This window comes from Corvus moneduloides, chromosome 1 (genome assembly GCF_009650955.1).
Source record: "Corvus moneduloides isolate bCorMon1 chromosome 1, bCorMon1.pri, whole genome shotgun sequence".
Lineage (NCBI taxonomy): Eukaryota > Metazoa > Chordata > Aves > Passeriformes > Corvidae > Corvus > Corvus moneduloides.
The window spans coordinates 154762218-154776731 of NC_045476.1; the positions used below are offsets into that span (position 1 = coordinate 154762218).

A 14514-nucleotide genomic window follows, 5' to 3' on the forward strand; every position below is an offset into this window, starting at 1 on the left:
TTCACCTTTAGAGAAACTCAGTGTAAGAACAAATAAAGACAGTAAAAGATTTTTTTCCCCAAGCTTCTGTCCTCCAGAGCTAAAGAGAGAATTAATGGATTTGCCGTGGAAAAGTTCTTATTTGTGCAAGGATTTAAAAGAACCTCGTTCCCATGTGTATTGCCATAGCCGTGATCTATGCTTGAAGACAGGTAAGTGGCCAAGAGCATCAGTACTGCAGAATGTATATATGTATATGCTGAGCATGTACTCCTATGTAGTGTGGGTGCTGGAGTTCATTTGTATTTATTTATTTATTTTTAATGGAAGAGGAACTGACTGTTCTTTCCACAAAGTTCTGAAATGTCAGGAATGGAGAGTGTGGATGACACAGAGGCCACTATTTCAAGAAGCACTCATAAACAGTGAGGGTGAGCAGGGGAGCGTTGTACAGGCTTCTACAGCCTCCAATGGCCAAACTGCATCAGAGCTGCTGACCTGTGAATAACAATCCATGGAGGTCAGCCTTGCCTCTCTTGGGATGGAACAAATACCAGATTAGACATCATACTTCTGCCCCATTCTGCCCATTGTCTTCACCTGTTTTTCCTCCCCTCCTCCGTGTTCCTTCATCCTTTCCTTTTCACTCATTTTTATCCCTCTCCTACTTTGTACTCCTAGAGTTGCCCTCGATGGGGCGGTAACAGCGAGGCTGCACCCTGTGAAGAGACACTGGAATGTGGACAGAGGGAAGGTAAGGAGGTAGCCAGGTTCCCCAATGCAACTGAATGCAAAGGAAACTACTTAGCACTGAACTAACCTGCGCTTGTCATTAGCAGCGAGCTCTGCAATTACCATTCCACATCTCTGCTGCCCCACTCCACCCAGGCAGGGAAATCATGCTCAGGGAACACAGCAGAGGAACCTAAGCGTGGCGGAAGGACAGCAGTGCATGGATGACTCAGTGTCCACCCACAGTTTGAAAGGTGACGTTATTTGGGCGAAACAGGAGAACAACACTGCCCATCCCAACAGGCTGGGGCTCTATGCATATACTGGATTTCTTGAGGTGTTGCTGTTAAAAAACAGACCAGGGCACTGTGAAATTCCCATCAGTTATCATGCCCATTTCAAAGGCAAACTCCAGTGATCACATGCTGTTGTGTATGAGTCATATATCAATCAGGGGAAAGTGGCAGCAAACCATCAGTTTGATTTACATTTTCCTAAAAAAATCAACCAAACAAAAACCCCAAAACAAATATGCAACTGATAATTTAATTTCATGTAATTTTCACTATTTTCTGTATATTACAGGTTGATATTTCTCAGATCAAAGTTACCTTCCCTGTTAATCAGTGCAAATCTTTGCTATAAAACAGGTTAAACAAATCAGCTGTAACATTGAAAACTGACATGAAAATTCATGAGAATGCATTAGACCTACTCTGAATCTTCTTTGTCTAGATATTGTGCTTAGTTTAGCTTGTTTGACTCAATATAAATTAATTGCAACTCATGATTGCTCTTGTGGTTAAATAGCCACAATTGCTTGATTTTTGGTCTGGGTTTTTTTTTTAACAGAATACTTGTTTCATATGGGAAAGAGGTTTTAGAGACAGAACTGCAAATAAGCTCCCTAAGTAACCTACTGGCCAAGTTCAATTTAATTTTGAGAAGGGTAGTGCCTTGAAAGTACAAAGTTTACTGCCTCTACAAATGGAAATGTAACTCAAGCTTCTTCCATTTCTAGCAACAATGAAGCCAAACACGTTGCTTCCTTGGCCTGTCAAAGAGAAAGGGGAGCTGGATGGGGAAGTTATTGAAAAGAAAAAAAAAAAAATTAAAAAAAATTTTAAAAACCCAAACCCTGGAAAAGCATGAAGAAACCAGACATACAGTGATTGGAATGGTAACAAAATAACTCAGTAGGAAACTAACCCTAATGAGTTCCAGTGCTTAAGGAACAACCTGTTCCTTTGAGCAAGCAGACTGTCATTCAATATATGCCAATTTTGTGTAACTTCACCATTTCCCTCATAGTCTGAAAATACTTCTGCATGGTTGTTTGCAGGCTTAGTTTTGACCATCATACTTTTGACCATCATGTTCAAATGCTACAGGATCAAGACACTAAAGGAGCTAAAGCAAACTGGCCTTGCTCAGGTGGATCTCCAGATAAACTCTTCTGAATTAATTTGAGTAATGGTGCATGTGATATTGTTCACTTCACCCAGTTTGGTTGAGAAAACTCCTGGCTTTGTGTTGCTACACCCCACAAACCCCTCCCAGTAGTACAGCAGATATGAAACTTCTACATGCTTACCAGTGCATTTATAATACAACTTTCACCATAATATGAAGGCAGTACCTTCATCTTACTACCATTCAAATCACCACTTTCTGTTGGAAAAGTTTTGAGAATGGGGAAAATTTTTGAAATAAAAAGTTCTTAGGAATGCTACAACAAAGGAATTTAATTTTTATTAGATTCTCATCTTTATTAACTTTTTTTTTTTAACTGAAGAAAAAGGGTCAAAAATAATGTTCATTTTTTACAGGTGAAAATTATCCAAAAGAAAACACAGCATAACTAACCAGAAAAATAATGATTAAATACTGAATGAAACAGAGGTCATGCTCTGATACTGCCTGGGAAACAAACATGCTGCTCTTCTGCGGGGGAACTGTGCAGCTGCTTGCCAGCCCTCCCTGTGAGTGCTGCACCTGAACTATAGAGCAGCTGAAAACCAGTGAACTGTCTCCATGTATTTCACACTCTGCCTTCCTTTGTTTAGTTCACTGATCAGGCCTGTCATCTCTTTCCTCACAACTCAATTTCAGTGCACCCAATTAGAAGCCACTACAGCTCTTCAGCTGCAGTCCATTGGACAGTGAAATGAGATATGTATTTTTTTCTCTCTATAACACCAAGGCAGTTAAGGATCTTAAAATCTGATACTCCATCAGTGTTTTAGTTTGCCACAGAAAAGAAACAGCTTCTGCTCCAAGGTGTGCTTTGCTGAACTTCATGTACACTGAATTCTACTGGGGAAAAAAAGTCCTGTCCCCTTTGCTGAGTATTTAACTGCAGGTCTGTAGCATTATGAAGAAATTCACTCCTCCTACTGCTAACATGTAGCAATTAGAAAAAACGCATCCAACCACTGCCCCCCAGTGACTAATTTACTCAAAACAGTAACATGCAAGCATAAGTCATAGATCACCCATCTTATTCGAATTTATCACCTGTATCTTTCAGTCAGTTCCCTCTGCAGAGGTAAGTTCTCAATGCAAGAATGCAGGCTGATTTTAGGGACTGTAGTAGCTTCTTTCCATTCTTAGCATCTATGCTGCACGTTACTTCTCCACCTGCTGAGATTACCTTTACCATCAGCTCTCCATCATTGGCTCCCAGCTAACACCTTCCTTACTAAAAGCTCTTTTTTCCCCACTGCTGATAGTTCTGTTCCCTTCCCCATGACTTTCACTCAACAACCCAATTCTTTCACATACTACATTTATGTTATTTTCCCCATGAGCCTCTTAGAGCACTTAACTAAGCTCTAACTCAAGAATGAACATCTGTCACACCAGAAATTGACAATTTCTGATCAATTTTACAGAAAAAGACATGCTGACATAACACATGTTGACATAAGTCAACACCAGGCAGGTAGCAAAATATAGCACATTGCACTACTTGAATGTAGGCATGTTTCCTTAAATTCCCATTTCTGCCAAAAAAACCCTGGGCCCAATCCTGCAAATTTTAGGGCTGGACCTGACAGTATGTTATATGGCAGAACACAAATAGATAGGAAACACTCCTGTAAATTGCTACAAGTCAATTCACAGTCATCAAAAGTTTCTTACTTGAGTTGGATGTCCTTTGGGCAAAATTCTAACCTATCGAAATCTACAAACAGAAAGAACAAAAAACCCATTTAGTATTTTAGGAGTTTTTCAGTACATGTCTAGAAAAAGTAAATATTGAAGTACTAAGAGAACACTTACCTAAGCCACATTCTCCAACTGCTATTACCTTTGTCCTATTTTTTTCAATCAGATTTTTTAATTCAGATAAATACTGTTCAGGGCTACTCTGCTCAAATTCTCCACAGCGAGTAGGATGACAGCCAACTGTACTGAAAAACATGTCTAAAGCAAGAGAGTATTAGGAGGTTTTAAGAAAAACAAAAAGAAAATTTATTCAAGGTATAGACAGTATCTGCCTCTGGAGGATTATTTTTAGTTGGTCATAATTTTAAAAGAAAACTACCTTTGAACATCTTTATCTTAGTGATAATTTCATTAGACAGACATTTTCTGCCTTAAAAATATCAGACAATATCTCCAATGGGGGCTTGTGCACGTGTCTCTTTTTAGTACACTTTATTTGGTGTCCTCCAAAACTGCAACTCAGAGCTTAACGGTTCTGGTGGAGCAGCCCTCAATAAATCATACAACTGCTGAGGCTAGAAGAGACCACTTGAGATCATTTAGAAATATATCTTGTTCAAAGTGCATCAGGTTAGCCCAGCTGTAAGATCTGCAGAGAGCATTTCCCCATGTGCCCCTGTGTAAGCTGTCAAAGAATTTCACAGGTCAAATCTGCCTGATTTCCCAAGTATCTAATCTAAATTACCTTGCCAAAACTAACATTTCTGCTAAGTGTAAAAGCACTGGGGAAGGAAAAAAACAGATAAGGCCCTGAGCAACTTGCCCTAATGTTCAAGCCAGTCCTCCTTCAATGGGAAGTGGGGAGGTGGACTGGGTCAAACCAAATTACCTCCCTGGGTTCATTCAAACCAAAATTATTTTATATTTCTGTTAGCAAATAGTATAATGTGTTTTAGTTCAAATACATATTTAAATAATTAGTAGATTGAAATTTGCCTAAAGATAAAAGAAGAGCCATTTTTCTTTCACAGAAAGAAAGGCAAAGCCAGGAGAAGGATCAAAAGAAAGATACCTCTCTTGATTAAGCTAGTCATGACAGATTGGTGAGTAAAAAACAAACAAAAAGTCAGAAAAACCCCATATATTTCTCAACATATTAGCATTTTACCTTATTTCTAGAACAGAAACTTGTATCAATATCTTTATTCCAGAAATTTCTTATAATTTTAATTTTTATTTAGAAATAGAACACCCAGGAAAAGAGTGATTCCTTCCAACATCAGGGATCTAAAGAGCAACACACAGAAACTCATACACAATGCATTCATCCCACTCTGAAATGTAATTTCTCATTTTAATCTGGGATTCTATAAACACCTCTGGGGCAGGTCCTTTTGAACTCAATTCTGAGAGCAGAGAATGTTACATTTTTGACTGACAATGTAAATTTAAAGTGAAAATACCATTTGTCTGTGCCAGCTGCAATGCATCTTTACTATCTTCTAGACTCCCACCTGTAATCAAAAACTTGAAACAAGAAAAGTACTGTCAGTTGGATGTTCTTTGAACATCAAACAGGATGTTTAAGAAAACAGATATGAGAAAGAATCTCAACAGAAAACATCAGAATACAATTACTAATATATATAAAACAAGATTTCATAAATCAGCAATAAACCTTGATGGTCCTCAGGAGCTAGTAAATACACTAGGCAGCAAAACATGATTTTTTTTCCCTTCATCAAGTATCTTTTATGCTAAGCATTTAAATCACCACAGGAATAAAATACTTCTATTTGCAGCAATATTCACTTCATTAGACAGTGACTAAAGACACTGTATTAGCACTCAAGAAACGATACTTGGAAACATTCTCCTTGTCTTAGAGCTGGGGAAAGTAAAGAATCCCAAAGATCCAAAACAAGATAAGTAGTTAAACCAAAAAATAAGTCTGTATCAGAGCTGGGATTATAAATTTAAGAATTTCCATCTCTGATCTTTTATTTTACCTTAAACTCAAAGTCACCACACCAGAATTGTTGCCTACAGTGTACTTTTTTGAACTACCACTTGCAGAATATTTCACCCTAGGTTGTAACATCCATGACTACAGTGCTTTTGGACAACTCTTCTCTCTACAGGTGCTATCCACCAGGCTCTGTCAGCACCAGCTCAGACATTCCTGCAGTGAGCGCATGACAGACAGGCACATCCCAACGATACCATTAAGAAATGTTAAGCTGAAAATGGCTCAGTGTGTACACAACACAGGGCAAAACTTCACAAAAAATTACCATAAAGCAGCAGCTATACAGAACAATAAAAGTATTTTCTAATAAGCAGATTCAGCTTCTATGCAAGTAGGAACAATCTGTGATGGAATAGGTTTCTGACACTGTACAGGCCAGTAGAAAGACTGAGAACAGCTAAGGACAGGAACTCCTGATTAACATGTCTCAATCCACTGTGCATCTTGAAAAAGTTATGCAGCTAATCTATTTTTGGTGATAAGATAAAAAAATGCTACTTATTTTCAGAGGCTGGTATAAAGATTAAATAGCACTTCTATAGCACATATAAATGTGACCTCAATCCTGTATTTGCTGCAGTAGGGTAACTTCTCCATCACTAGTTTTCTTTTTTTGTCTCCCGGTGCATTTCACACTCTTTTCAGATGAGAGTTTTTCAACAAACTCTGAAGATGCCTGTTCCTCTAGCTGCTAAAGGAGCGTTTATTTCTTTATTTCTAATCTGGTAGCCTTATGAGTGCAGTAGAACAGTTTGTACCAGTATGCATTGTATTCTGTGTTAATTCATATTTTTGTCAAAAATGTATTAGTTTAAAGAGAGAGAGGCAGGTTAAACTACTGTATCTAAAGGAATGTGATGCACTGCTGAAAACATCAATTTCAAGTTCAGTTACAAATTCTCTCATAATGATGCTGTTTTAATACACATAAGCCAGTATTTACCAGCAAACATTCAGATGTCTCAACTCTAAGAGTTTGTGGGCACTCCCAGCTCTTCTGTAGTTACCAATTTCCTTTACATATAGAAATATCTGAAGAACCTCAGTCAGGACAGTTTGATCTTCAGCAGTAATTGTTGATTACTAATCACAGAATCATTAAAGTTGGAAAAGACCTCCAATATCACTGAGTCCCACCTCTGACAGATCACTATTACCTTGTCAACTAAACCATAGTACTGAGTGCCACATCCAGTCATTTCTTGAACACTCCCATGGAATGATGACCACCACTTCCCTGAGCAGCCTGTTCCAATGCCTGACCACCCCTTCCATGAAGATACTCTTCCTTGATGTCCAGCCTGAACCTCCACTGGCAGAGCCTGAGGCCATTTCCTCTTGTCCTGTCACTGGTTGCCTGGGAAAAGAGACCAACCCCCACCTGGCTACAGTCTCCTTTCAGGAGTTGTAGAGAGTGATAAGGTCTCCTCTGAGCCTCCTTTTCTTCAGGTTAAAAAACCCCCAGCCCCCTCAGCTGCTCCTCACAGGATTTATTCTCTAAGAGCCTCACAAGATACAAGAAGAAAGGAATGGTTGCCTATAATACAACATCGAAAATTATGTACCACTTCACTGCAGCAGGTCAGAGAATCTCTTTCTGTCAAAACTGTACAAAATAACTTCTACATCCACATCACCTACAATATCACTGAACTTCAATAATCATCTGTCCAAAAGGAAAGACAATGCTCTGCACAGAATACTTTTATTTTGTGCTATTGAAGGAAGTTACTGCATTTTCCATTGCAAGTCCCAGAAACATTGTTTTAGTAGGAGAGCACTAAAAACCCCAAATATTAGAAAGCAGCTTAAAATTTTAAAGCAATTTCATTGTAAGAAATTACCTTTTTAATGCCAACTTTGACTGCTCTCTCTATTACATCCAGAAAGTCATCTGCAAAAGTTCGTAAGAATGTCATAAATTGAACTTGAGATTTTACAGCATAATTTAACTACTTTTCAATTTTCATGCAGTCAAAATTCTTATCATTAAATCTTTAAACCATACTTAATTAATTTTTATAAGACAGTAACAAAATACAATAACTGAAGATCCAATTTAAATCCAAGAAGTCAATGGAAGTTTTTGCACATACTTTAGGAGGCTCTCCATTTTTACATCCATATCTCAAGGCCATAAGAGTAAAAAAAAGCCCCACATTATAATTAGTAACTATGATTCAGCAATGCAATACTTTTGACAGACTACTGTTCATAACTCTCATATCAGTTTTTCAATGTAGATCAGCAATTGTCCATTTTGCTCTAGATGCAGAGTTACCTGCATGACAACAGCAATTAAGACAATGCATTTGGTTAGGGTATCCAACTTATTTAGTCAGGTTTTCTTCTTTAAGCCTAAATACATAAGGAGGATGGCTCGGTTTTTGACACAAAACTTCAGGAGGAAACACTCTGGAGTGAGGGTCTCCTCTAAAGGGAAAAGGGCCTCCCATTTTCCTCTGTCAATGAGACAAATGGGTCACAAGAAGTGAAAGTGGGAAAAAGAAACCGAACTGTTTATTAACACGCTAACAAAACAGGGTAGAACAGGATTAAAAAACCCCCTCAAAATACAACAGATTCCCGGAGAGGGAACAGACACGCAGGCTCGGACAAGCCGGGGCCACCCCGCGGGCCAGCCGGGGCCACCCCCGCAGGCTCCGAAGACCGGCGAGGAGGGAAGGGAGGCAGTGAGGCAAGAGGAGGGAAGGGGAAAAAGAACAAGAAAAACCAATAGAACCTTTTCCCAGCTAGCTGGAACACACAGGAAACCCAGAAAAACAGCACAGAGCTCCCAGCGCTCCCTCCCGAGCCCCACCGAGCTCCCCAAGCCCCCGAGCCGCTGGGCTGAGCCGCTGAACCGCCCCGCACTCGGGTCCTGCGGCTCCGGCCCCGCCCCCGGGTCCATCCTGAAGGCACAGCGTCCTTGGGCATTGAGCGGATAGTTAAGGAATGAAGGGACTTCATAACATCACCCCAGGACAGAGGAGAAGAAAGACACTCTAACATCATGTTCTGACATGCATGAGGGTTCTAATTTAGACAAAGGGATACTGTCTTCCAGCAGATACAAAGAAACATTTACCTTGATGTTTCTGTGTTCCCCTGTAGATTCCTCTGAACATAGGATCTGTCAGGTTAATACCAATATCTATGGAAAACCAAAGTAAAAATTAGAAGTTATAGTTGTTTTACATTTTATTCTGAGCATTAGTTAACTAGAGAAGACAAGAGAAACCCTAAATTAATAGCCACTGGACCAGCACATTGGTAAATCATAAAATGCTTAAGCATAAGTTTATTTGCATAACTTGAGAACTTACTCCTTACTAGAAGTGACAGAAAATTTAAACTTTTGCCTCTGTGCAACTTCAGACTTTCTGTGAGTGTATTATGCACACCCTCATAGCTGCCAAAGCAAATACACATACACTTTTTATTGCAAGCAAATCCGCTTTTCACATGAAAACACAAATTTATGCAAACAACCATAAAGGAAGGGAAAATGCGGCATTTTCCACACAGCCTTTACACGGGTGGGAGCAGCAGCAGCAGAATGCCTCCCAAGAGCTGCCTGTTCTCCCTCCTGCTGCCATCCCTGGGCTATCCCACCCGCCCGGCAGCACTGACAGGACGCTGACAGGACACCTGCAATGCAGGTACCGGCCGGAGCTGCCCAGCCCAGCCCTCCTCACTCGGCTCCCACGGCTTTCCCTGCGCCGCAGCCTTGCAGCCAAGGCCTGAAGCACCGGCTGCAGGAACAGCAGCGCTGCAGCTGCCAGACCCCGCGCTTCCAGCGGGGATTCTAGCGGGAAGGGAGATTTTCCAAGGAAATATTAAGCTGCTCTACCACACACAGGGTTTCCATATGAACCGACCTTTTAAAGTTATTTACATGCTTTCCGTTGAATTTCCTAAAAATACTAACATTTTCATCCAAGCCAGGTCCATACAATCAGAAACAACCACGACTAATGCGCCAATGCAGGACAGGGAACGAGAGGCGGCCGAACCCCCTGAGCTGGGGGGTAACTGAGGAACAGCAGCCCCAGTGCCAGACACAGCACAAACATTCCCAAACGCTTCCTGGGGGCTCCGAGGCCGCCAAACCTCGGCCCGGGACACCGAGACGCACCGCAGGAGGCGACAAGCCCTGGCAGAGGGGCTGGGGCGGGACGTGACAAGCCCAAGAGACTGTAACAAGCCTAAGAGCCTGTGACAAGCCTGAGGAACTGGGAGAAGCCCTGGATGAGGGACTGCAGCAGGAGGCGATAAACACTGGATGAAGAGCTAGGACAAGCCCTACTACAGCACAGCCCGACAGCGCGGACCCTCAAGGAGCGGGGTAGCGGCGGTCGCCTCGGCCCGGCACCGGGCGAGGAGCAGGGAGCCTGGGTCGGGGACACGGGGACAGAAACCCCCCGCCCGCCCCGCCACCTCCTCACCGATGAACTTGGCGCGGCTCATGGCGGCTCCCGGCGCGCTCCGGCGGCAGCGCGGGCGGGGCCGCGCCGCCCTCCCGACATCCCCCGCGCGGAGGGGAAGGTGCCGTGAGGGCCCGGCGCCATGGCCGCGTACTTGACTCACCAGCAGAAGGTGCTGCGGCTGTACAAGAAATCCCTGCGGCACCTCGAGTCCTGGTGCATCCAGCGGTGAGGGCGAGGGGAGCTGGGCGTGGGGAGCGCTGGCCGCTCTCACATCGGGGCGCTTAGCCCCGCGCTTTGCTGGGCCTGGGGTGGGGGGATGGTTGTTTTCCTCCTTACTGTGCATGACCTCTGTCTGTAGGGACAAGTACCGCTACTTCGCCTGCCTCCTGAGGGACCGGTTCGATAAGAACAAGGATGTGAAGGACATGGTGAAAGCCACCGCGCTGCTGAAGGCCGGCGAGGAAGAGTTCTGGGCCAGCCAGCACCCGCAGCCGTACATCTTGCCCGACTCCCCCGGGGGCACTTCCTACGAGAGATACGAGTGCTACAAGGTGAGGAGCCGGTAGTGCTGTGGATTGCTGCGCTTGCTTTGCGCTTGTTTTATGTAACATTGACTTGGACAGGGCCGCAGCTTGGCTCAGCAGTGTCACTTCATAGCTCGCTGAACATCTTGCCGCTTGTGTGGGAGGAGCTGCTCTGGTCCTTGAAAATGGAGTTTCTTGATCAGTCTGAACACCGCTAGTTGGTTTTTTGGGCTTTTTTCCCCCGGGATAATAATCTGCTCTTTTGCCAAACGCAGTCCGCCCGCTGACAGTGGCGGGTCAGGCTGGAAAAGGGGAGGCCTGAGCTGAGCTGGGGGAGTGAGCAGCGCCGAGGAAGCTCTGCTGCCTCCCGAGCACAGCCTTGGTTCCTCTGGTGAGGTCAGGTGTCACCTTGGCTGTCGAGGACTTCCCTTCACTGCGTCCTATGGTGCTTCCATCATTTTGAGTAATGGTACAAGTTATCATTTCACTTCATATGCTGCAGTGCCAGATTGTGTAGATTGTGCCACTGTGTGAAAGGAGCAGTGCCTGGAAATAGAAGCCTTATTTTTAGACTTTTTAAGGCACTTCTACAGGCTTTGACCATCGAGATTGCTTTATTTAGGAGCAAAAGTTTTCATCGAAAAGCATGGAAAAACACAGGGACTTTGCTTTCTTGGCATCATCTTTTTCATGCATTAGAAGTTAATACTGACCTAGAGACTGCATGCAGCCATTTTCTTATGAGTTGGAAAAAGTGCTAGCACAAGACTGGATCTGATTGGATCTTTTTGCATAATAATCCACAGAAAAGGAAAAATATGACATAGATTTATCAGGGGCAGAATAAAGAACATAGGAGTGAAAGGAGAAGGACTTAAGCTTATGCTAAGGTCAAGGGCCTGAGCAGTAGTGGAGATAATAGTGACAGAGAATCTGAACAGAAAAAAGGCCAGCTGAGCAATCAAATGGTCAAGATTAGTCTTCATACAGAAACACAAACTGGGTTATGCTCTCTTTTCCCAGTTAGGCTAAAACTGTGCTCACAAAATGGCTGTCACCAGGATTTGGCTGGTTTGTGTATCAGTGACTGTCCATTGTGGAATGCTGCTGCAAAATGTAATTTTTAGATCTCAGACTGTGTGGTGGTTTTAACTGGAGTTTGCTGTGTGTAGATATTTTTTTACTTCATCAGCTGTGCTATTTCTGTTCAATCAAAGGTTTGTTCTGTGATCAGAATCACAGCAGGAAACCAAAAGTGTGAGTATCTCTGAATGAATGATGGTACTGGAGCAACTTTTTCTTTTTTTCTTTTTTTTTAAGGATTGGGAGCTTTGGTGTAATTTTTTCAGTGTTCCTCTCTTTAAAATGTAAACAATTAATTATTCTTAAATGGCTGCAAAATTTTAAATTTTGGTTTTTTCTCTTGTCAGAAGGTCTTAGAGGTCAGACCATCCTCAAGATCTTAAAGGCCTAAGAAACTGCTCATTTCTTGGTAGTTGTAAATAAGAAGAAATGAGCTGTTATGCTCTGTCTCTGTCAAGTAAAATAAATTAGTAATTGGAGAGAAGGATTCCTCGAACCTGCTGCCTTTGAGAGAAGGAAGGGAAGAAATCAGATCTTCTCCTCCACCAGATGGAATTATTTTGAGAAGTTTAGAATAATCTAAGATGACCTGGGACTTGTTTTGGAATGCTGTGATTTAAGCAAGTCACTGTGATATCTTCCTATGGGTTAGGATAATGTGTGAAAAGTCCTGACCTCTGTCACTTGCCTTGAGATAGTCAGGCAGCTCTTAAATGTTGTTTTTATGTAGTACTTCAAAATAGAAAAAAACCTAGGGAGTAACACTGGCTCCAGCCTTTGTGTTTTGTTCTTCTGTGTACAAATGTGATTTCATATATAAAAATAGTATTTTAAATTATATTTTTCTTCAACAGCATCCTGAATGGTGCTTGGATTTCTGGCACCCTTCTGAGAAGGCAATGTATCCTGATTACTTTGCCAAACGAGAGCAATGGAAGAAGCTGCAGCAGGAAAGCTGGGAAAGAGAGGTCAGTGCTTGCTCTATGCGAAGGAAAGTCTCTTTAGCACACAGGTATCCTGTGTGACACAGATGTGTTCTTGGAAGAATTACTGAATATTTACTGCGGTCTCAGTTAGACTCTTCAGTACTGGAGCCCTTGCCAGTGTGAAACACTGACTTGACCTAAAATGCCTACACATTTGTTACAGCTTCTGAAAGGTTGTGAAGGGAATTTGAAGTTAAAGCTGAACCTGCAGCCTTGTGTCAGTTAGTGAGATCTGTTGTAGCAGTTTTGTGAAAAAAAAATTCCAAAGTGGGATGAAAGGAGACTAATGACCAGAGAATTCCTCTTCTGCTGCTGTGGAGCTCTGACACTTCCTGGTTACACCTTTGAAAGTGATTTGCTGCAGTGGTCATCAGTTGGGCATTGAGACTTAATTTCTGGCCATCCTAAACTGAGAGTTGGTTGGAAGAAGTTGGTGTTCCTAGAACAGTTCTTTGATTCAGTTGGATTGTATGGAGTGTGGCACTGAGCAGAATTAACACAGGGGCAGCCGGCACTTGTGCTGCTTCAAGGAGTGGGTATTGAAAGCATGTGAGGGGCTGTTGGTGACATGCAGGAACAGAAGTCTCCTACTGACTGCAGGGAAACTTGGTCTGGACTTGGAATTATCTGGCAGCTTCCACAGCAGCACAATTCAGCCTTTTTAATATAGTAATGGTAGACATGAATTACATGGAAATAATGACCTTTTAAGTGAAATTTCCCTTGTAATTCACTTCTTGCTCTTAGAAATTCCTTCTTAATTAGGTAATATGAACCTACAGTGGTTACTGAGTAGAAGTTAATGTTAGGAAACATGAAACCTGTCAGCCAAAGGTGTTACCACTGGTTCTTCCCTGTGGAAGTAGGGCTCATTTTGCTCACTGCTCGGGCACTGAAAATCACATTATGGCGAAGTGTGTTAATATGTTAAAGCAGTTCTTTGTCTTGTCTTCTAGATTAAGCAGTTAAAAGATGAAACTCCAGCTGATGGCCCAAGAACTGAAGCTTTGCCTCCAGCTCGTAAGGAAGGGCATCTGCCCCCCATGTGGTGGCATCACGTCACTCGACCTCGTGAACAGCCCATGTGAGAGCACGTCGGGTGTGAAGGGCAGCAGTCTGTGCTGCAGGCAGGTGGCACCTCAGTGACCACTTGCTTCTCAAAATAATACAGAATAAAGCCAAATAAAGTAACAGAGAAGGTGTTTTACTGGCATACTGCTCTTCTCTGGCACACTCACACTTAAGTGCCAGCTTGTGCAGGCAGTTCATATCAGCCCCGTAACTTGGAATGTGGTACTAAATACAGGCAAGGTGTTAAAACTGGAGTTAAAGATACTGACAGCAGCAGAGATGGGCTTTGGGTGCTCCTGTAATGAGGGTATTTCTGACCTTGCTGCAGGATCAAGACATCTTCCCTCCCTTCCCTCCTTGTTAGGCTCTTTGCTGAATTTTTCACTTTGGTATCAAATCTCACAAGACACAAACCTCCCTTACTCCATGGTGTGTTCCTCATGGCATGGATAGCAGTGCTGTAGAGCACCAGAGGAAAGCTGACCCCCATATAAACTGAATCCCAGATA

General features: G+C 42.5%; 2 protein-coding genes across 4 annotated transcripts in view; one reads left to right on the forward strand and one right to left on the reverse strand.

Moving 5' to 3' along the window:
- Window positions 1-10442, reverse strand: part of TATDN1 (TatD DNase domain containing 1) — a 16881-nt gene extending 6439 nt beyond the window's left edge. Inside the window, exons 1-6 of one of the 3 annotated variants that reach the window (XM_032132885.1) lie at window positions 10360-10442; window positions 9000-9065; window positions 7756-7805; window positions 5346-5409; window positions 3997-4140; window positions 3856-3898 (exon numbers count right to left, since the gene is read on the reverse strand). In XM_032132885.1, coding sequence (XP_031988776.1) covers window positions 3856-3898; window positions 3997-4140; window positions 5346-5409; window positions 7756-7805; window positions 9000-9065; window positions 10360-10381 — 389 coding nt within the window. In that variant the 5' untranslated portion in view covers window positions 10382-10442. Of the gene's footprint in view, window positions 1-3855; window positions 3899-3996; window positions 4141-5345; window positions 5410-7755; window positions 7806-8999; window positions 9066-10359 lie in introns of those variants that run through there. The other 2 variants (XM_032132894.1, XM_032132902.1) reach the window with 2 other exon arrangements.
- Window positions 10419-14139, forward strand: NDUFB9 (NADH:ubiquinone oxidoreductase subunit B9). Its single transcript, XM_032132914.1, has 4 exons — window positions 10419-10566; window positions 10700-10892; window positions 12803-12916; window positions 13891-14139. Exons 1-4 carry the CDS (start codon window positions 10481-10483, stop codon window positions 14020-14022), a joined length of 525 nt encoding a protein of 174 aa, XP_031988805.1. The 5' UTR covers window positions 10419-10480; the 3' UTR covers window positions 14023-14139.
- The last annotated feature ends 375 nt before the right edge of the window (window positions 14140-14514 follow it).

Coding starts and splice junctions, on each gene's coding strand:
- NDUFB9 (XM_032132914.1), top strand. CDS start 10,481: ATGGCCGCGTACTTGACTCACCAGCAGAAGGTGCTGCGGCTGTACAAG. Junction 10,567..10,699: donor GAGTCCTGGTGCATCCAGCG/GTGAGGGCGAGG, acceptor CTCTGTCTGTAG/GGACAAGTACCGCTACTTCG. Junction 10,893..12,802: donor AGAGATACGAGTGCTACAAG/GTGAGGAGCCGG, acceptor TTTCTTCAACAG/CATCCTGAATGGTGCTTGGA.